The sequence below is a fragment of the Octodon degus genome, unplaced genomic scaffold (genome assembly GCF_000260255.1).
Source record: "Octodon degus isolate 3935 unplaced genomic scaffold, OctDeg1.0 scaffold00051, whole genome shotgun sequence".
NCBI lineage: Eukaryota > Metazoa > Chordata > Mammalia > Rodentia > Octodontidae > Octodon > Octodon degus.
The window spans coordinates 2,716,020-2,737,833 of NW_004524627.1; the positions used below are offsets into that span (position 1 = coordinate 2,716,020).

The following is a 21,814-nucleotide window of genomic DNA, read 5'->3' on the forward strand; positions in this document are numbered from 1 at the left end:
GCGGGAGAGTTGTGAGGTTCGAACTCCAGCAACCTGAGGCTGACAGCTTTGTGGAAGCAGCCACTTAAAGGACTGAGCTAGGGCCAGGCCCCCTAATAATATCACTTTAAAAAGCCTATTATGAACTTGATATACTATCTCAACTTACTTATAAAGGTATTAAATTGTTCCATTTTCATAAAGCAGGAAATTACACAAAGCTGAAGTATAAGTTTGCTTTTAGTTCATTTAACTTCATTTTCTTCTCTTTGGCTGCCTTCCTTCCACCCCTCTCCCCAGAAAATCCAGAAACCCCCATTTCATCCTAAGCTTTGTTCTTTTTTTCATTATAATGTATCTGTATTACTTTCCATCCCTTCATGGCAGAACACCCCAAAGACTGAGGTGTGAATGAATTTCTAGGAGTTCTGAGTTTCTAACCACCTGAATTTGAGTGGGAAATATAAAAGTTCATGGGCATCCAAACCTCTGAGCTGGCCGGTTTTGCCTTATGAATCTCCACCATTTCCGTGGAGGATGGGGTATAATTATTGCCATGTTGTACGGCAGTCAGAATAGGAGACCTCGGTCGTCACTAATGGTTTGCCACTTCTTCCAGTTTCATTTTTTAAAGGGCATATCCAGGGCTTGTAGGGCTATAGCTCAGTGTTAGGATGCTCGCCTCTTACATAAAGGGCCGTGCTTCATTCCCTAGCAAACTTCCCACCTCCCTTCAATAAAAAGGTGCAAACAAATGCTTTCTTAGCGTAAATGTAGAACTGATTCTAGTGCTGTTGCTATAGAAGTCAAAACATCAGTTAATACTTTTTATCCACTGCACACAAAGTCAAGAATTTTTATCCTTTCTTTATTGCTTGAAAACCACAGACTTTGGAATAACTCTTGTGATTTAAAAAATTTGTCTTGATTTTCCTGTACTATTTTGCTCTAGGTATGCAGTTAAAGATTGTCATTGACCCTGGTCAAAATGAAGTTTATTTCACTACAAAATCAAAATAAAATTCTTCCCATTGCAGAATGGCCTTGAAAATTAGCACTTGTATTCACAGAGCACAAGCTCATAAATGATGGTGACCCTCTTAGTATTTCTACTTTTTCACACTTTTGTTTAACTAAAATATGATGTCTGTGATTTTTACTCTGATTGAATGAAAACAGGACTTTTTCAACAAGGATCATATTTTTAAAAAAATTTTTACAGATAATATTTTGTTTCATGTTACTTTTAATTTTATCTTAAAGTTTCAATACTAATTAGTTTTTTGTTCTAAAAAGTTTAATAGCTTCCTCTGATCTTTTGTTGAATGTTTGTTCTTTTTTAAAAATTTTATTTATTTATGTGTGTGTGTGTGTGTGTGTGTGTGTGTGTGTGTGTGCGCGTGTGGCCAGCTCAGCCCACCAGGGGCGGGGCGGGCTGGCATGTGGTGCTGGGGGATTGAACCGCGGTCCCTGTGCTTTGCTAAGCTTGTTCTAAGTAGGTGCCCTAGACCACTGAGCCATCTTACCAGCCCCGAATGTTTGTTCTTATGTATAGAAGATTTCTGACCTGATTTATTATGTTTAGAAAATATAATACAAGAGTAGAAAGTACATTAGACTTGAAGATTAAAAAGTACAAATTGGGGCCTCAGAGACAGATTGGTGGTCTAAGGGCCTGCTTGGCAAGACAAGGACCTTGGAATCAATCCCTGGTACCACAATCCCTAACAGTCCCTGATCCCCAGGCTGCCGTGTCAGCCCTGAAACCAGTAGTGGTGAATGCCTGTAATCCTGGAGCTGAGAAGGCTGAGACAGGAGGATGACTATGAATCTGAGCTACATGGCAAGATCCTGTGCCAAACAAACAAACAAACAAACAAACAAGGGCTGGCCAAATAGCTCAGCAGATTAAAGCACCTGCAAGCAGGCACAGGGGCCAGGGGTTTAATCCCTGGGCCTGCCATGCCAGCCCTGTCCCCAGGGAATGCTGAGATAGCAATTGAGACTGGGCATGGTGGCACGCACCTATAATCCCAGCTCTTGGGAGGCTGTAAACAGGTGGATCACTACGAGTCTGATCTAGTAGTGAGACCCTGAACACCCTGTAGACCCTTCCCTAAAATACAAAAAATAAACAAATAAATATTTTAAGAAGTAAAAAGTGTTCCCAATTGAAATTTTACTTTGAAGATTTGATAATATGCCAACTACTCATCAGAGTATTACAATGAGGATTTATAATTTTCAAATTATTTTTCATGATATGATTATATTTTATATCATTAAACACACATTAAATTTTAATTGTAATTTTAGGTACTATATTAGGTGTTGCTTCAGGTACTAAATTAAGCACTATTTTTAGGTGTTCATTATTTTAGGCATCATTACTATTAATTTAGGTGCTATTACATTACATTGTCAAAAATCATTAAGTACCACAAGGTCTCCACCATGTTGCTTATTTTTCAAGTGGTGTCTTTTTATGAAGTACAGTAATAAATTTTCAAATTATTCATTAATAAAAGTCTAAGAAATTTAAAAATGTATGTAGAAAAGGAAAGTTAAAACAAATTGCAACTGATGTTTTGAGAACATGACAAAATGCTCAGCTTAGTTTAACTATTTGAGAGAGACCACAAGTGATTCTTGGAAGTCTAGCTCTACAGCAATCTCTTAGACTTCTGAAAGTAGAAAAGTAGAGTGTTAACTCACTTATGATTTAATCTCATTTTATAGCACAATGCAATTAGGAAAATACAAAGGTTCAGGATTTGCCAGATATGCTAAATAACTATTATTTTGCAGATCATAGACTAATATACCATGTTTTTTACTTTAAACTTAGAGTACAAAGAAAATTTTATCCTTTCTTCACAGAATCATGTTAAATTATCTAGCAATTGGTAAGTAGCTTTGCTATTGTGTCAAATTTAAGGTTTTAAGTATATTTGTCTATTGAACTCAAATTGCCCTAAAGGAAATTCAGCAATCCTCGAGTGATATGAATAATTTCAAGCAAATTAAACAACAATCACTTCTTTCCATATTGCCAAAAGGACCTGATTAAGGCTAGATGGCTTAGCGGTGGTTGGTACATAAATACAGCACTCATTTCAGGTAATCAAGTCTCTCGTGGAGACTAATTACAGGTTGCTTACTTGAGGCTAGCTGATTTTTCTCCAACCTAATTGGCATAGACACAGTTCATATACACTGATTCAGTGATACCCCAACACATTTATTAGAATTGCTAAACTCCAAATCACTGATAACATCAAATGCCAGTGAGCATGTGGAGCAACAGGAATCCTCATTCGTGGCTGGTAGGAATACAAAACAGTTTTCACTTTGGAAGACAGTGCAGCACTTTCTTACAAAGCTAAACCTATGTTTACCATGTGATCTAGCAATAACTCTCTTTGGTAAACTCTATGAATAATTTCCAAAATATGGAAGCAGCCAAGATGTTCTTCAGTAGGTAAATAGCCAAACAGATTGCGTTCAAGTCATAAAAAAGAATATCATTGAATAATAAAGAGAAATAAACAGACCATAAAATATAGAAACATTACATATTTATTGCTAAGGAAAATAACTTTGTATGAGAAGATCACACTGTAATTACAACTATGGCATTCAGAAAAAGGCAAAGCTATGGAACTAGCAAAAAGATCAATAGTTCTCAGAAGTTTGCAGGGAAGTAGTAAAAATAGGTGGAATATGGGCAAGTTATAGGACAGTGAAGCTATTCTGTATAACACTGTAATGAGGGATACATGACATTATAAACCCAGCCAGTGCACAATGGTAAAATGACCCCTAATGAAAACTATAGACTTTCATTAATAATAATGTATTAGTATTAGTTTATTAATTGCTACACATGTGCCATACTATGTGCAAGATGTTAAACAGTAGAAGAAACTATATATGGAGGAGTGGTATGTAGAAGTTCTATATAGCCTGTGCAATTTTTCTATAAAAATAAAATTCACTTAAAATAAAATCTATTGAAACAAATCTTTTTTTCTTGGTAATAATTTACTATGAGATTAGAAAAACATGAGCCTACTTTCTCCTAAACTCCTGTGTAAAGTACATAATCCAAACTTGGGCTATTGTTATAATCTACCATTATGGATGTAAATATTGAAGTACTGAAAAATGTCAATTTTGAAGCACTGTAAAAACTTCTGGAGAGTTTATTTTGTAGAAAATAGAATTTTAGGGTTTTCTGTGCTTTGCCATACTAATTTAACAGGGTTTTACAGAAAGCTTAATGGCGTGAACTCTGCTTATTTTCCTTTGTCATTCCCTTCAATTCATTTTTTCTAATATAAATATAATTTTGTTTTGTCACTTTTGTTTCTTTAAATTGTTTATTGGTACATTTTATATAGGCATGATCATCATGGTCATCATAGGGAATTTGTACTTGCACATGGTATACTTTGATTTCTCTTTTATTCCTAATCTCTTATCCTCCCTCCAACCTGTCACTCTCCCTACTTATAAAGCTTTGTTTCCTTCTTGATGACTTATAATTGTCTTAAATCTATAAACTCTGTATGCGTTTTTAAACTATTGTCCTTTGGGACACGAAAGCTTTCTTCAGGTGAAGAGAAATCAGGCTTAAAACATTTTAGGCAACAAAATAAACTGGTCATAAGTACTACTATTCAGATTATGATGAAATATTTTGTTATAGAAGAATTTAAAAACAACTATGTATAATATAGATTTTATTTTCATATTCTACAAGAAAATACATAGAATTATAATACCTGGCCTGCCCATATTTCCGGGTGATCCTGGTAAGCCTCTACTCCCAGGAAAGCCAGCGGCTCCCCGATCACCTTTAAGACCTTGAGGACCTACATGATTAATGAAGAAGAAAGAAAAAGAGCAACAATTCATTTTTCAAATAGATGTGAGAGTACCATGAATGAATATGAAATAAGTAAATCTCCATGCAGAAGACAAAAATCGTCCTAAGACATTATATGTGCTATTGAAAGATAGTACAAGTAGTAAGTTTGAACGCTAATATATTGTACATATTCAATGACATATTTTTACTAGAAATATGAACAGGATACAAACTAAATGTTGAAGCTTTAACTGACTTATAGAATCAATTAGGGATCTTTAAATAAAGATTTTTCTATAACTACAATAATAAGGCACTGAAGATTAAATTTTTTAAGATTTGCATTATAAAATCCCCCAATTTAAACAATGAAAAACATTGAGTGTCTATTTAAAAACTGATAAACTACATCATCTTTCATGAATTTATTGTGTTCCCAAACAATGCAAGTATAATCACACACAAAACAAATCTTTGTGGGTATGTCATAGGTGCACAGACAAGTCCAGAGTTTTAAATATTTAAATAAAAACTGAAAATTGACATTATTTTATCTATGGTAAGAAGGAAAACTGTATGCAAAAGCAAATGTTATATTCCTACTGGATGGAATTATTTTATTCCAGAGTTCAGTGATTTGGTATAAACTAAAGGAATGGTTGAAATGTCTTATTTTGTCGTAAGTGTCATTATCGGTTCATAGAGACCTCAGTAACCCGATGTTGAGCTGGATGCTTTGGTAAGCTACTTTATAAGAAATTGATTAGACTTCTTTTGGCCTATGTTGACCTTTTAGAATATTGCATTTAGTTTACAAGATGCAAGAGGTAGAATTTATGCATATTGAGTTTATTTAAAAATTTTTTCCTTGGGCTGCAAGGGAGCTCTTTGGTATACTATTTGCACATCACAGAAGAGGCCCTGAGAGCGATCCTCCAGATCACCAACGAAAACCAAACCACTTTTATTCAGGCTCATTCACATTGATACCTAAAATCATGCTACCTGCCCTCTAATAAATTTTCAATTTAAGAAATGTATTAAATGCTTAAAAACATTCCACCCAGTCTAAAACTTTGATTCTAACAGAAATTAATCATATATCTAAAGAGATGATAAGTAAAATGTCAAATTATGTCTATAAATATTAATAATACCAGGGCATTTTTAACCAAAATAGTCAATATTACTGGTTTTTATACATACTCTAAAGAACTACCTCTATATTTATCATATGCCTTGTAGCATATATTGACTGGAGTTTTTAGTATAGCATAAAAAGTCCTAACATCTGTTCTCAGAACAAACTGATCAATCAATACTCCTATCTTCGTTGTGCAGTCAGATTCTGCAGTTTTGGTTAGTGAAATCTGTCAGTTAAATTTACAAGTAAAAACATTGGCACTGAGTTGTCTCCTTTTGAAAAAAAAATATTCTCTAACTCTTCAGAGGTACCATTTACATGTAGCTCCTATTTCTACTATTTCCTCAATTGATTCAGTGAATATCTATGAAGCACACACATTGCACCACTCTCTCCATTCCTAGATTCAAAACATCCTTCTCCACCTGTTGCTTCCAGAGTAGAGGCAGTTGGAAGAGGCAGATGGTGGTAAGAGTAACAGATTAGCAAAGGTGGTAATTTTGCAAAGTATAACATTGAAAAATGGGAATAAAACGAAGTATGCCTTAGGATTCATCTTAGAGAAAGAGAACAGTAAGCCCTATTTGGAGGACGGCTCATTAACTGCTTTACAGTGACTCTCAGAACGCAGCTGTTTCTGAATTCTGTATGAATTATGGTACTTTTTCAACAGGTGAACAAGGAAATCCACCAAAGAAGAAAATGGGACACTTTCACAGATATCAATCAATCATTAAACTATTAATGACAGAAGTTTTAGCAGATTCTATTTGGCCCGTGGAATTACATGACTTGTTTAATGATGTTTGAAATGTGGCCATTAAATATAATCACAACTTTAATTTTATTCCAAGAAACTAGATTTTTCTGAGCCTTTCCTATAGAAATTAGCTCATTTCCTACAGTAGACTGCAGCAAGCTTGAAGGGTTTGACACCTGCTTCTTTCTCGGGCAAAAGAAGTACAATGACAGGTACTGCTCAGCTATGAGTATTAGTGTTCTAGAAGACTTTGGAAATCAACTAGTCTAAATCTGTCACTCCACAGAGGCAGAAACAGAGGGCTCAAAGGAGCCAGTCACTTGCATCGTGTTGGTCTTGTAATTATGCACAAATGCTAGCTGCTCTCTATTCAGGGTTTCTCTTGGGGTCTTGCAAGTTGGTTGAGACCTCTGGGTCCACACACTGACTCTGGCCCTTACCAGCTCCTCACATGTCTGTAAAATGGTATATTATTTGTTGCTATATCATCAAGTTGATGTGCTGATTAAATAAAGTAACCAACGTGAGATGAAGTAACCAATGTGAAGCACTGAGAAAAGAGCTCAGCCTACAACTAACATTGCATCAGCCTTCCTTCTATTCCTCCTCTTCCTTTTTTTCTGTAAAGCAATCATCTTCATCATGCTTTTTGTGAAGATAGTTAGTTTTATTTAATGACATGTACAATAATTAGTGACATTTTTTATTCATTGCTACTATTTTGAATGGTGGGCACTATTTTTACCTCCAGAAGAAATCCATTTTCAATTCTCAGGCACAGATAAATAGCCTGCAAGCAGCAATGTGCCTTACTTGGCATATTTAGGGATCATGTCCCTATTGAAACTGATAGAGAGGAATTCCCAGGTCAGAGTGCAGAAGGGTGGGAGTGAAGGGAAAGGAACACGTGACCATACAGGCCAATAAAATACAGCTTCTGTTTGTTACTGTTTGCAGTCAAAATGGACTTTATTTTCTCCTGCAGAGGCATAATTATAGTGGAAAATTCAGGCTTCTTAGAAAAAGAATATAGCATTAGTTGATGTAGAAAATTTTGAAACCTAAGGGAGTCTTTTTTTTTTTTCCTAAGGATCTTATAATCTAAAAGTTGGGTTTTCATTGGTATTTATCTCACAGAGCATAAGCATTTTGTTAGGTGCCCTATAACAACAACAAAGGGATGATTTATAAACTTGGTAGGAGTTCCTTCTTGGAAGCATTACTGCTCTGGGAAAATAACCAAACAAACTCTCCACTTAAAGAATCTGAGATGAGTGATCCTTGACCATGATGTTAATGTCCTTGATAAAGTTGCTAGTCACACTATAAGCTTTGCAGAAGAAGAGACTCACACTCTCTTCTCCATAGTGTATAGTGTATTACAGAACTCCAGGCTGGAAAAATAAAATGTTATATAATTGAATATATATATATATATTCAATTTTTGAGGGTTGATGAGTAAAAGGGGATAGCAACTTAACTTTCTGAGATGTACATATATTGATAAGTATAATTATTTGACAAACTGACTTTGGTGGAATCAAATGAATGTAAAACTGGAGACTTAATGAACTTCCTTAACATCAGAAGGTAGATTTCTTAGGCTGAGGAAAGATGATTGCTGTGAGTTCTCAAGGCCAATGTGGGCTACATGGTTCAAGGGCAACCTGAACTATGCAGCAAGACAGGTCTCAAACAACAATTAAAAACAAAAATTTGAATTGATATTGTGACTAATCTTTGTATAGTCTTTACTGACTTCAGTATCAAATTTGAGGCAATCAACTAATTTGGCAAGAACTAAACACAATATAGGAATTAAATAGGGAAGATGCTCTTATAAGAGATCTTGGTGGCTTTAATACTTTATTGTCATGCATCAGATTCACTGAAAACTTTATAACCTCAACCAAGAGTCAATTTTTCACCCAGTCAACTATAATTAACATTTCATGACGGAACTGGATAGTGCCTCTTCTGGTAAGTAAGCAGTACCTATAGCAATAAACTACACTCTTGTTAAAAAAAAATCAAAGAATCTTTGTGGTGGTATTTCTTTATGGAATTAGCAAAAGCTTTTAAATCCTCTTAGAGCTACAAAATATGTTCCGAAGATGAAGATTTGTACAGCAAGTTGTATCCCACAATGAACTTTCCTGGTTGAGTTATAGCTTTGACAATTGAAATGTGTAATAGTAAAGCTGACAGAGTCTTGACAATAGTAGCTCTGGCAGCTTCTGTAATACTGGTTACTTCGCCTACTTGTGACATTAATGCATCAGTGTTAGCATCCACTGAGCTCTAGTCAAGAAGGACCTTTCAAAAATTCTTCCTTGATGTCATTTTCAATGGCACACTGATACCAACCTTCCAGCACATGCATCTATCTATCTTCTATCTAGCTCTGATAATCTTCAAAAATGATTACAATCTTTTAAAAATATATATCTTACATGCTGCTTCTGAAAAATAATGATGTGAAGTTGAGGCAGCAGTCAAATACATGTTTTTAATTTCTAAAAACTATTTTCCTGATATTACCTGAACTAGTCAACACATTGATTAGAAAGAAAGTTTCATGTAATCAAAAGACAGAAAAATAAGATGAAATATTAGGCATTGAGATAACCTTTTCACAGAACAAAAAGTTTTTATTATAATTAGACTGTGTAATATAGTCCCTACTTTCAAAATAGCATGTAGGAGATTTGATTTTTAGACAAATGTAGCATGGAAGTCATGCTCTTGTTGTCTTTTTCATTTTTTAAAGCAAAGAACGCTCATGCTCTCCCTTCTTTGCTGTGGGTTCTATTCTTGTCTTTGAAGACACTGCTTTCAAGATTACAACATAGAAGACAATGATTTGAAACAAGTTTGTTTTAAGTAAGATACAGAGTGGCTGACAGCAAAGAAAAAGTCATGTATGTTCTAGCCAATGTTTACTTGCAGATTATGTAAATTTAGGCAAATATAGTTTGATCAAAGATTATCTAACACACATACTCCTATGTGCCTTGACTCATAACTAGTATATTTTGCATCTTAGAAGCAGATCTTGCATATGTTTTCAATGTGAACATAGTTTTGCATGTTCTCCCTCACATGTTGCTCACACATAGAGCATTTATATGTTGTTTGTAATTTGTGATAAAAAAGGACACTCCTTCCACTCATGAGCAACTCCATGGAGAGAATTCAGCTAAAATAATGTAATGTTCTTCAAAGTTAAAGAGAATTAATGCTTCACATTCAGTGCACTATATTATTAGTGTTCTAGAACATTTACTATCTCTCCCCACAATTCATGCATAACTACACACCTGCGCACACACATGAACCACAGGATAAACACAGCTCTTCTCTCCTGCACACATACATGGATGCAGACTACCTCTCTCCATATTTAGGGTATAAGTAAGCTATTACTAGGACCATACCTTTCTGGCCTGGAAAACCTGGAATACCGACAGCTCCAGGGGGACCTCTGTCTCCTTTTTCTCCTTGAGGTCCAGGGGGACCTTTAAAAAATTATAATACTCATCATAATTATGAAACACAAGTAAAACATTTGTCATTTTTAAGGACATATATATATATATTTTTTTATTTGTTCATCAATAACATAAAATGAATAAAGCACATCTTCCCAATAGAAGAATATTCCTTTTAAATACCATAATATTCTTTTGACAATGATGTATGGCACTAAACTAAGCCTTCTACATATATATCATTTATGTGTGGCCAATACTTTTCCAGGTGCCATGAACATGGGGAGAAAAAAACAACAATAGCATTAAGCAACAATAGTATTTTGCATATAATAGGCAGATTTCCTTGTATTGCATTAGATACTGTGTAGAAGATGTAACAGTAAAGACTTATAAGACAGATGTAGAAGATGTAACAGTAAAGACTTATAAGACAGATGTGACATTCTGAAGGGAAATAAAAATTCATGCACTAAAGACAACTGAAGACTATACTGGTGGTCCTGGCATGAAGTACACATCCGTCAGAGCGATGTTTAGCAACACTAATGTTAAAAGATGGAGACATTATCAAGGAAGTTTAAATTGAGGGCTAATTTAAAACATAGGCACAAACAGAAAAGGAAAGAAATGGATAATCAGAAAGCATGTAACAAAAAGCGGAAAAGAGAAACAGTTTTCTTTCAACTAAAATATTAAGTAGAACCCCTAGATCACTATAGGAATTATGAAATAAGGTGGAGAGATCACACAGAAAACTGACTGCTTGGCTACTCATCTTCTCAGGTGGGCCCTGAGTGCTGTATTTCATATCCATTTAGTCAGCAATGCAGATATCTAATAATCACCTCTTCAGATTACACCATATCTCTAGGAGTTAAAGGAATCCTGCCAGCATTCACTCTTCCAACATTCTTTCTTCGATTGTACAGGACAGTGTTCTTTCCTCCTCTTAAAGCAGAGCATTCACTATTTTTTTCTGCTCTCAAAGCAAAACAAAATTTGGTACCATAGGATAATGAAGTGGTGATGTGTTATGTAGGCACTTTTTATTGCTGCGGTTTGGCCAAATATGCAACCCCCAGAACCATGCACAACTATGCTTAGCATCCTTGATTGGAGGCTGCTTGTTATAAATTTTAATAAGATCAGGAGGCATAATTTGTATACAATTCCAAGAGGGATTACAAGGTATAAACTGTCATGAGCAAGTGTACTGCACCCATTTCTTTTTGCTACTTTGGACAACTTTGTCCCTATTTCTTCAATTTATCTAATATTTTCTATTTTTCAAGATGCAATTTGGGGTTTAGAAGCCAAGGATATCCATGGTTCTTCCCAATGTCACATTTTTGCCTTTCTTTTCTGACATCTGGTATCTGAGTCCTAACATAATAAAACCAGGCAAATGTTTTGCTTAAATAGTCTAACTAGTTATGATAGATGTTATACTTTTATTATTAGTCTAATATTAATCTAATTATAATTTGTGTACTGTAAGTTTGGTTTTTACATATTGTAGTATCTCTCTGTCTTCAACAAAATATAACGATTTATTTCTCTTTTAGTTTGGGAGGTGAAATAAATGTGTCTTTTTTTAAAAAATTAGGGAAGGGTCTACAGGTGGTGTACAAAGTCTCACTACACAGATCGGACTTATAGTGTTTCTCCTGTTTCCAGCCTTCCAAGTGCTGGGATTATGGGCGTGCACCACCACACTCAGTCTCAATCTCAGCATGCCCCCAGGGGCGGGCCCCATACAAAGTAAACATATCTTAAATCAGTATCAGTCACTGCTCTCTTAGTATCTTGTACAACACTTCTGAGAATATTGTCAATATAATATGTTCCTCTGACTTTCCAAGTCTAGCATCCCTCGATCCTGCTGTAGCTCATATCCCGTGGCCCTGCAGTTGAATTAATGCTAGACTTTTTTTCTGGTCTAAATGGATTTTGTATATGGAACTCTCATACTTCCTACATGTTGACTTTTCTTAAAAGTGGAAACTTTTATAATAAAATATACTTAATCCCACCGTATAGAAGAAAAAATAGAGACGTGTAAGTCAGAAGACTAAAAGTATATTGTAGTCACTTTCTTTGTTTTTATTCAGCATCTTTGAGATTCTGTTCAATAAACACATTAACCAAGAACTCTCCACATTAATAATTGGACATAATGCTAGCTATCAGCTCTTGATGACTTACAACAAAACAAGTAAAATTAATATTGGTAAAACGTATACTTTTCTCTTTAAGCTACAAGAATTCATTTTTTCAATCATTTAAACAATTGTTTTAATAAAATATCCATATGAAATCCTATTTACTTTCTCTACATGATTTTATTTTGGAAGAAAAGTTAAGACTTCTTTGTAGTTGCAAGAAATGTACCAATTTAGACTATTCAACAATTACACTCACCAATTTCTCAAAGAGCAACCCAGGTGTATCATATCATTTAAAATCCTCAGAATACAGAAACATTAATAACATATGTTTCCAGAGAGATGTTTTCCCATGTCTTGTTCATTATGGTTATTTTATGGAGATCACTACAAAGTTGCCTTGAGCAGAACTGAAATTAACCAATGGGCTTTTTATTTTTGCTTGTGAATCTAACACCCAGGCTGTTGTCTAGAAGTGGGCAGCCGATTTATAGTTATGTCTACCTCTGTGAGTCAGTAATCCCTAGTGAGGCATGCAATGGTGGGTGAAGCCAGAAAGACTCAAAGGATATGATCGCAATGAAGGGCAGGTGGATCCAGGTGGATACAACCTCAACTAGATAAAGACTGCAGCCTCTGAAATCTCACTCCTGGGTAGGTTAACTTTTCTTACTTGGAGAAGTCCTTGAGTGGTTCTGCTCTTCTTGAGTTATCCTCTTCCTTCTGATGACTAAATAAATATGGGCCACCCAGAGAAAGTCTTGGTCTTAGCCGTAAGAGATTAGAATTTCATGAGAGGGCTTTGATCCTCCCATAGCCCTGAACTCATTTCATTTGCTTCTTTATTTTACTTTCACCAAACATTTGTTTGAGAGATTGCAGACATGATCAATCCACAATAACTAAGAGATTACTAATCTGAGAAATTATTAATTTTCTATTTTATCTTCAGAATAGTTTCATATCCAGATTGCTTTAGAATATGCAAAAAAAAAGTATCCTGAAAAATCTCCTAGGCCACTGCTATTTAAGCCTATTTGTCTGAAGGTCTGTTTATTTGCTCACTGATTTAGGTATGTCTGAACAAGAAGAGGTCTTAAAATTGTTTAAAGCAGTATAGCTATACAGAGGAGAGGCACTGAATGGCCTAAAATCTTAACCTTTATTGAATAAGCCAGTGTTAGGACACTTATTCATGATACTTTATGCTATAATATTTCAAAGTTGTTTGACCTAAATTTGTTATCTATTGTTCCATTACTCATTAGATGAACTTTTCTTCATATATAAAATAGTTAATTAAAAACTCAATGCATTTTTTAGAAACTCCAATGATTAATCTTCATGGTATTTCCATTTTTTCCACATTTATAAGCTAGACAAAAAATGTCAAAGGGAAAATTTTTAAATGAGGGTAGAAAAGGTGGGTGTCAAATCCAAAAGGGTTTAGATTCTATTCTAAAGCCAAAGTTTGGATAATGGAAAGTCATAAGGATGGCAGAGGAATGATCTAATAATGTGTGTGAGGTTTTTATTAGGAGTTTTTATAATAATACTTCTTTCATCTACATAGAATGGGTGAAGAGTAGGTCACCATGGATATTTTGGAGGCTGATATAGTGGACCAGGCTGGAATGAATTGCCCATTAATCTTATAAGATTAGAGGAGTAGAAGAGATATTGAGAAATTTTATTTGAAATATTGCATACCAGTAGGATTAAGATTAATCGATGGATTGTAGGAGAGACTGAGAGAAAAGTAAAAGACAGTTTCTAGGATCTTGAAGTGAGTAACTGGAGGGAGAGTGATACAACTGACAAAAAGACAGGACCAGTGACAGACTTTATAGTTATTGGGGGTGAGTTAGTGAAGGGTCAAGGGTTTGGTTTTTGGATTTGAAGAGTTGGAGATGCTTATTTGAAATCAAAAGTGGACCCTAATTGTTAATGAAAAGATGAGTAATTTAAATTCCTACTAATAAAGAACATGTGTAGTTTGGCTGCTACATAACATATAAAGTACAATAACAAGAACACTCCTAAAACATTGCAACTCAGGAAATTGATATCTACTTAAATGCTCCCTATCTCCTCCATCTATTTGCTTTTCATATATAAATATGAATTTGATGTTTCTTATTCTTTCACTTAAAAATAACTGTTCTTATTAAATATGTATGTGGGTATCCACTTATATTAATTAATGTCACTAAATTGTGAGCATTAATATCAGAAGTTATACAGTGTAATCTCTTGGGACTTGTATTTTTGTCAACATGTAGATTATGAAACTTTTTAATTTTCTTAGGCTAGTATATATAAAATGAAATCTCATGAAGTTCCTGGTTTCTGTTCTTAATTACTGATAATAAAAATATTGAAATCTTGAAATAGAGTTTAACAAGCATCAAAGAAAGAATGATCTGACATGACTTCAGAGTTACAGAGGGAAGGATAGAATTATGCAGAAACAATATTCAAAGATATGAAAACTCATAATGTTCCTATTGATGATATATATAAACCCACTGATCTAGAAAATAGAACAAATGTCAAATAGGTAGATTTCTCAAACAATATCATGATTTTTTTAATGTATTTAGTGCAGGGTCTACAGGGTCTCACTACACAAATAAGACTCCTAGTGATCCTCCTGTTTTCAGCCTCCCAAGCACTGGGATTACAGGTGCTCACCACCATACCCAGCCTCAATCACATCTTAGTGTGCCCCTAGGGGCCAGGGCTGGCAAGATACAGCATGCTGGGGGTCGAATGGTGGTCCCTGTGTCTGCCTAAGCAGGCATTTTAATCCGTTGAGCTATTTGGCTCACCCTATGTCTGCCTAAGCAGGCATTTTAATCTGTTGAGCTAAATGTGTAACAGTCATTTCAAGAGCAGCTTCTTTTCCCCTGGCAAGAAGCCAGGGAAAAAATTCTTTGAAAGATAATCAGTCTTAGGGGCTGGGGAGTTGGCTCAGTAGAATAAGCGCTTCCCTGGCAAGTGCAAGGATTTGAGTTCAATCCTGGGTTCCGTTAAAAAAAAAAAGAAAAGAAAGAAAAAGAAAAAAGATAATCAGTCTTTTGTATTCCAAGATTTTATATCCAAGATTCATGAACCACCTACTTAAAAGAAAAAAGTATCTGCACTGCATATGAAAATGTATTTTTATGTTACCCCTAACTAATACAATATGATGACATTTTAATAGTACTTACTTTATATTAAGTTTTAGACTTAATCTAGAAGTGATGCAAAGTATGCAGAAGGAGAGACTTGGGTAGCCACAGAATTTTTGTGTGTATGTGGGCACTGGAACCAATATCCCAGTGATTCTGAGGAACAACAGTACCAAGGAAGTGTGCATATGTAAGGTAATTTTAAAGATCAAGTTTAAAACAGAGAAAAAAAAGTAAAATGTTTTCACCATCAATGGGCTTTCACTGAGTTAACTTTAAAAATGTGTACTTTAAGCAGAAAAACAAACAAACAAATAAAAAACAATTACTCTAGAAGAGGTAGCCAAGACTTATTTAGAAAGTGAGACAAGTGGTGTACTCACAGGCAAATCTAAATAAATACTCTCTTTATGGAAAAAAATGCTCTGGTGTTGTCTGAATTCTTAGTCTCTGAGAAATAGAAATGAACTACATTCATGATCAGCAGAAAACTAGGAAAAGAAATTGTTGAACAAAGTATTTTAGGTTCGTTATATATTTTAGAATGACACATTTTGATGTTGATCAACTTTACACCTTATCAGAATACATTTCTCAGGCGTAGTTAAGAAAATAGTAATATACAATACAGTTTCTAAAGTCCTTGTGGTAATATTGATAGAAAAATTCAATAAAATAAAAATCGCAATCAATTCAAAGACAGACAAGAAAAGATAGCAGAAGAAATGTAAAACAAATTGGAAAAACACAACATAAAAATATGATGATAGAAACAAATATAGTAAAAAGAAATTATTATAGCAAAGAAATAAAAATACAAATGTTCCCAAAATCTGAAAATAAAATGTGGAAAATACCTACTGCACAAATCTAACTGAAAGATAGTATGAAAATATATATGATTTGTGCTTATTAAAAATCAGCAATTGGGCCAGCCAGATAGCTCAGTGGACTAAAGCACCTGCTTAGACCAAGTGCAGAGGCCAGGGTTTGATCTCCAGTGCGCAGTGCCAGTCCCGCCCACTGAGATGGCAATTGAGACTGGGGTTGGTGGTGCATACCTGTAATCCCAGCGCTTGAGAGGCTGAAAACAGGAGAATCACTACGAGTCCTACCTGTGTAGTGAGACTCTATAGATCCTGTAGACCATGTACTAAATACACAAAAAATAAATATGTAAAAATCAGCAATAGGGAATTCACCTAGATTTACTAACAAGAACTGCAAAAGAAATCTATAAATTATTATTTCATAGAGTGTTCAAAAGACCTAATGTATAGTAAGTCAGGTAAGAAAAAAGAAAGAACTGGAAATTTGAAAAATAAAATTAATAGACAGTCTGTGGACATACAAAGTACTCTGTACTTATATAAAACTTATATTGGTCTTTAACACAGTTGGGTATATTTATCAATAAGATATTCCCTGGATTTTAAGGTATGAATTTATCCCTTTCTCTTTAGATGGTAAACACAGGTTATCCTTACCATGTTTGATCTGACCTTAACATTCTATCTGTGGAGTTATAATAAACACTTAAAATGTTTATTTTAAACCACAGAATTTCAAATCCCAAACTTCTGCATTTATCACTTTAATACATGTTATTCTCTAGGGAAACAACAAAACATTTTACCTTGCACCAAAGTGATATTTTTCAGTGTCAGAGAATGTTCCCAATCTTTCAGTCTGAGGTCATTGGTGACATTATTCAGCACTTTCAATTCTTTCCTTAATTCCTCTTCCACAAGCTCTTGTTCTTCTTTCAGAGACTTAATTTCTGCTGATGCATTGTATATATGCTCCTCCAACGCACTAATATTCTGTGAAGCACAGCGAGTAATCACAATTTTTGTTACAATATAATTATCAAACATATAAGGTGAAGAAGCCTTGGAAGTTCAGGATTCTATAAAATATATTATGGAGACGCCACAGAATATGAGACTTAGAAAACTACTTTAAAATTGTACTTTAGTGCTTGTGAAGCATTTCCTCTTTTGACTAAATATACAAAATTTTGCTGGCCAACCAAAGCTTCTCTCTCCCAAATCATGTCAATGTGTATGTGAGGGAGGTTTCTATTCCCAAATATTTAGATATCAAACTGTAAAAATAAAAATTAAAACTTGTAATATGATTTTTCATTTACCTGAAGTGAGATTTCTTTAGAGTACACTTAAGTTGGCAAAATATTTCAATTCCTTTAATTTTTAAAATTCATACACTAAATTGTTTTACAGAAATAACCAGTTTAACTTAATTCTTAGTGATACTATTAAGAATCAATTTTCATATTCAATAAAACCTCAAAGTAGCATAGTGTTTGCATTTTACTTTCAATTCCTATCATCTTTGCATTTAAGGCTTTAATAATATTATCTGTTGGGCCGGGGAGATGGCTAGGTAGAATAAGTGCTTGCCTGGCAGGCACAAGGGCCTGAGTTCAGTACCTGGTGCCTCAAAAAAAAAATACTATGTGTTATCAACTGTGAACATATTTTGTGTATATTTACATACCTGCACACACAGACACATAGAGCATTTGTGAAAGAGAGATAAAAGCACCATGGTCTGGAACGTGTTTTTGATTTGTTTTATATACTATTTGTTTTATATAATATTTACCTATAAAATTTCAAGACAGACTTATTTTCAATTATGTAGTGGAATTATACTGTAGATATTTAAAAAATTTTAAGATACTTTATAGGTTCCTTTTTATTAGTAGCATATATTAACTATCCAAACTGAGTTTCATTGCAGCATATATTCATCATGAGATCAATTTCATTCAAGTGACTAAAAATTGTTGCAAATGTGTCATATACTTCCAGATATCCACAGAATAAGAGTTTGAAAACTAGCAAGTGATTTTGCTATTTAGAAACTTGGAATTGTCTCTGAAAACTACATGATGCTCACATTTGCTAAGTTTCTCTTGGAATTACTTTTACTGGGAGGTGGAAAATGCATTCGACATTTTCAAAACCTTATACCATATTGATGCACACTTTCCACGCTCTGCTAACAGTAGCATTGTTGGAAGCACACACTTAGTTTTGTGGTCTTACAGTCTCTCCTCTGAAATATGGAGATGATATATTCCACCTCTACCATCCATATGTAGTATCAGTTTTCTTCCCTTTTCTTTCAAATTATGATAAACGTTGGTATTACTTACAGACTTTTTCAAAGATCATTTATTTATATGGCCACTCATTTAACTTACTTTTTCTTTCACTGGAAATTTGCCTTCCAAAAGGTTTCTGAGGTTATTGCACAGTGTCACTCAGTGTGAGCTCAAAGATACTCTGTCACTTTTTCTGAGCTTGGCACTTTACCACAGTAAATGTGCCTTTTTCTTCACTTTGTCCATCTTTTCTTTTGCTTCTGATTTAATTTGTACATAAAGTGATAGTTCTTTTCAGGTTAATCAAAGTCTATCATAACTAACATTTTGTCTTCTGTCTTTCACATCACTCATACCCCTGGACAATTTCTTTTTTACACCATATTTAAAATGAATACATTGTTATTAATAATGTAGGAAACACTGCTTACCAGATTTTGAAAAAGTAAGCAGGAAAAGGAGCTAAATATTATAGTTATTGCTAAAATGAGTTTTCCAACGAAATCAACGGTTAAACAGTGGTGCCATATATTGAAACACTTTAAAAGGAGGAGGATGTAAAAATTTCAAAGTTTTGAATGATTTAATCTCAAAAATTATACAGAAGAAGGATTTAACTTGTTTAATTTGCTTTCAGTTGATAATTCCACGGTTTTCATATGCTGCGATAACTTTAGAGATGTATGTTTGCTCTTCAATTTAAAAAAATCACTAGTTTTACTAATGATTTTATAAAGAAAATAACCTTTCTAAGAATGGATCTACTCAACTTAGATTTATTCCAATGATAGTGGGGTTACTTAACCAATGGTGGAAACAAAGGGTTCACATTACAGTCTGAAGTACTACATATTTTAGTCATATAATTATTTTTCACATGGGTAGAGAACTGTTAAGCATTTCATTTTCATGGAAAAACAAATATAATCACTCAGCATATGATACAATTTAAAATACACATTATGTTTCTTCATTTCTTACTTATAACTGCAGAGTAATCCAGATCTTAATCAGAGTTGGTATAGAATGCTCTAGACAGAAGTCATAAAATCATAGCTCATGGGCCAAGTTCAATCTATAGACTATTTTTATAGATGAATGGTTGTTGGAGGCTGGCCAGGTAGCTCAGGGGACTAAAGTGCTTGCTTAGGCAGGCACAAGGACTGGGATTCTATCCTCAGTGTACGATGATGACCCTGCCCCCAGGGCACATTGAGAGGCAACTGAGACTGGGTTTGGTGGCAGATGCCTATAATCCCAGAGCTTAAAAGGATGAAAACAGGAGGATCACTAGGAGTCTGATCTGTATAGTGAGACACTGTAGACCCTGCTCTAAATACATAAAATAAAAAATAGTTGTTGGCCCAAACCTTTTTTCTATTTCTGTATGTATTGTCTATGTTTGATACTTTCATTTTAAATGTGGATGTGACAGAAATGTAGGGTCCCCAAAGCCTAAAGTGTTTGCTTCTGGTCCATTATAAAAACATTCTATGGAAAGCTTTTCTTGAGTAAGTCTTGCTCTGCTTGGCAGCCATATAAAGGAATATCTGCTCATTTTGCAGCTTTTTTTAAAAAAGAATACAGAATAGTGATAGAAAAAACAGCTTTAGAAACAATACAAAGTTTCACTAAGCAAAGTAATAGGAATTCGACAATTGTTGCTGTATTGCATGATGCTATCTTCAAATTAGTTGTTCAAGTTCCAGATATAAACATGCAAGATTCGTCTAAAGAAAAAAAACAAAACAAAACAAAAACAAAAACATAAAATTCAAAAGAATAAAAAAGAAATAAAAAGTGCTTCTCTTTTCCTGTTTTTCTCACTAATAATGATTATCAGTTTTCTTAGAAATAGATACTTTATTCCTCGAATGCCTTCAGGGCACTTTTGGCCAGCGGGAGAGGTGTGAGGTTCGAACTCCAGCAACCTGAGGCTGACAGCTTTGTGGAAGCAGCCACTTAAAGGCCTGAGCTAGGGCCAGGCCCCCGAAATAGATACTTTAATGTGTACTTTAGTATATTATTATAATACTATAATCATACATTAGTATCTTATTATTTTCTTAGGGTGCATATATATATATATATATATATATATATATGTTATTCAAAATTTAACTCTTTAGTTTAAGTTATTTTTATATATAAGAACAAGTATAACTCTTATAAATAGCAAAATAAATCAAAATTTAATTTGCAAGACATTCATGTAAAGAGTTCTATTCCTTTGGTAAATAAATACTGGCTCTATTGTGAAATTCAAAAATATAGGTAAATGCTTGTACAAATCTGCTAAAATAATCTAAAATGTATAATTGGCTTCAACAGTCTAAGAAAGCACTATAATGTTTTATATATATAATTAAATACTTTAAAGGACTTTATTTCCAATGGATAATAGTTGCACTTTGTGGTAGGAGTCTGGAAAAGGTACTATGTGAAGGCAGTTAAAACCTTTTAGTCAGATTACTAGAAGAGTCAAGGTAAATGGCAAAGTGCTAAAACTGTATTTGCGTATTTTGTTTCCTGGATCGCCTCAGTAGATAGAATCTGGAGGGACTTAGTTCCAGAAAGTGATGCTGCAGTACAAAATCTCTTACCTCTAGCTGCTTCAGAGTAGCCTCTTGGACTTTTCTATTCAATGTTTCTATGTTGAGCTGCAAATCAAGCAATGTGGTATTCAGACTTATTAATGACTTGGAAATTTCATCTACTGCGTTTCCACTCTCTTGGACTGAGGAAACTAAGGTACTTAGCTGCAGGAGTGCATCATTAAATCTTTGATCAGTTGTCATACTGAAGTTTTGGAAGCTTTCTGAATCTATGAAGTTGGCTTCTGCAGCTGAAATGTATTGAATGCTTTTCTCCATGCTGTTGATGTGTTCCAACACAGTCTCTCGAAATCTTATTTCATCTTCACTGCCATTTCCTCTTCCCAGACTTTGAGATATATCACTCTCATGAATTGAACCAACTGTGCAATTCTTCACTTCCCGCTTCAGAAGATGAGCTGTGCATTTAAGTAATTATAAACTAAATTATGACATATCTTAAGTGCATGCATCATTCCATATTGTATCATTTCA

The 21,814-nt window shown here is 34.2% G+C and overlaps 1 protein-coding gene across 6 annotated transcripts in view; it reads right to left on the minus strand.

Annotated features, from left to right (window-relative positions):
* Positions 1-21,814, minus strand: part of Msr1 (macrophage scavenger receptor 1) — an 80,968-nt gene that overhangs the window by 42,336 nt on the left and 16,818 nt on the right. For all 6 annotated transcript variants that reach the window (XM_023717305.1, XM_023717306.1, XM_004633052.2 and 3 more), the window contains 4 exons: positions 21,329-21,738; positions 17,229-17,415; positions 10,195-10,275; positions 4,767-4,856 (listed from right to left, as the gene is read on the minus strand). In XM_023717305.1, coding sequence (XP_023573073.1) covers positions 4,767-4,856; positions 10,195-10,275; positions 17,229-17,415; positions 21,329-21,738 — 768 coding nt within the window. The remainder of the gene's footprint in view (positions 1-4,766; positions 4,857-10,194; positions 10,276-17,228; positions 17,416-21,328; positions 21,739-21,814) is intronic.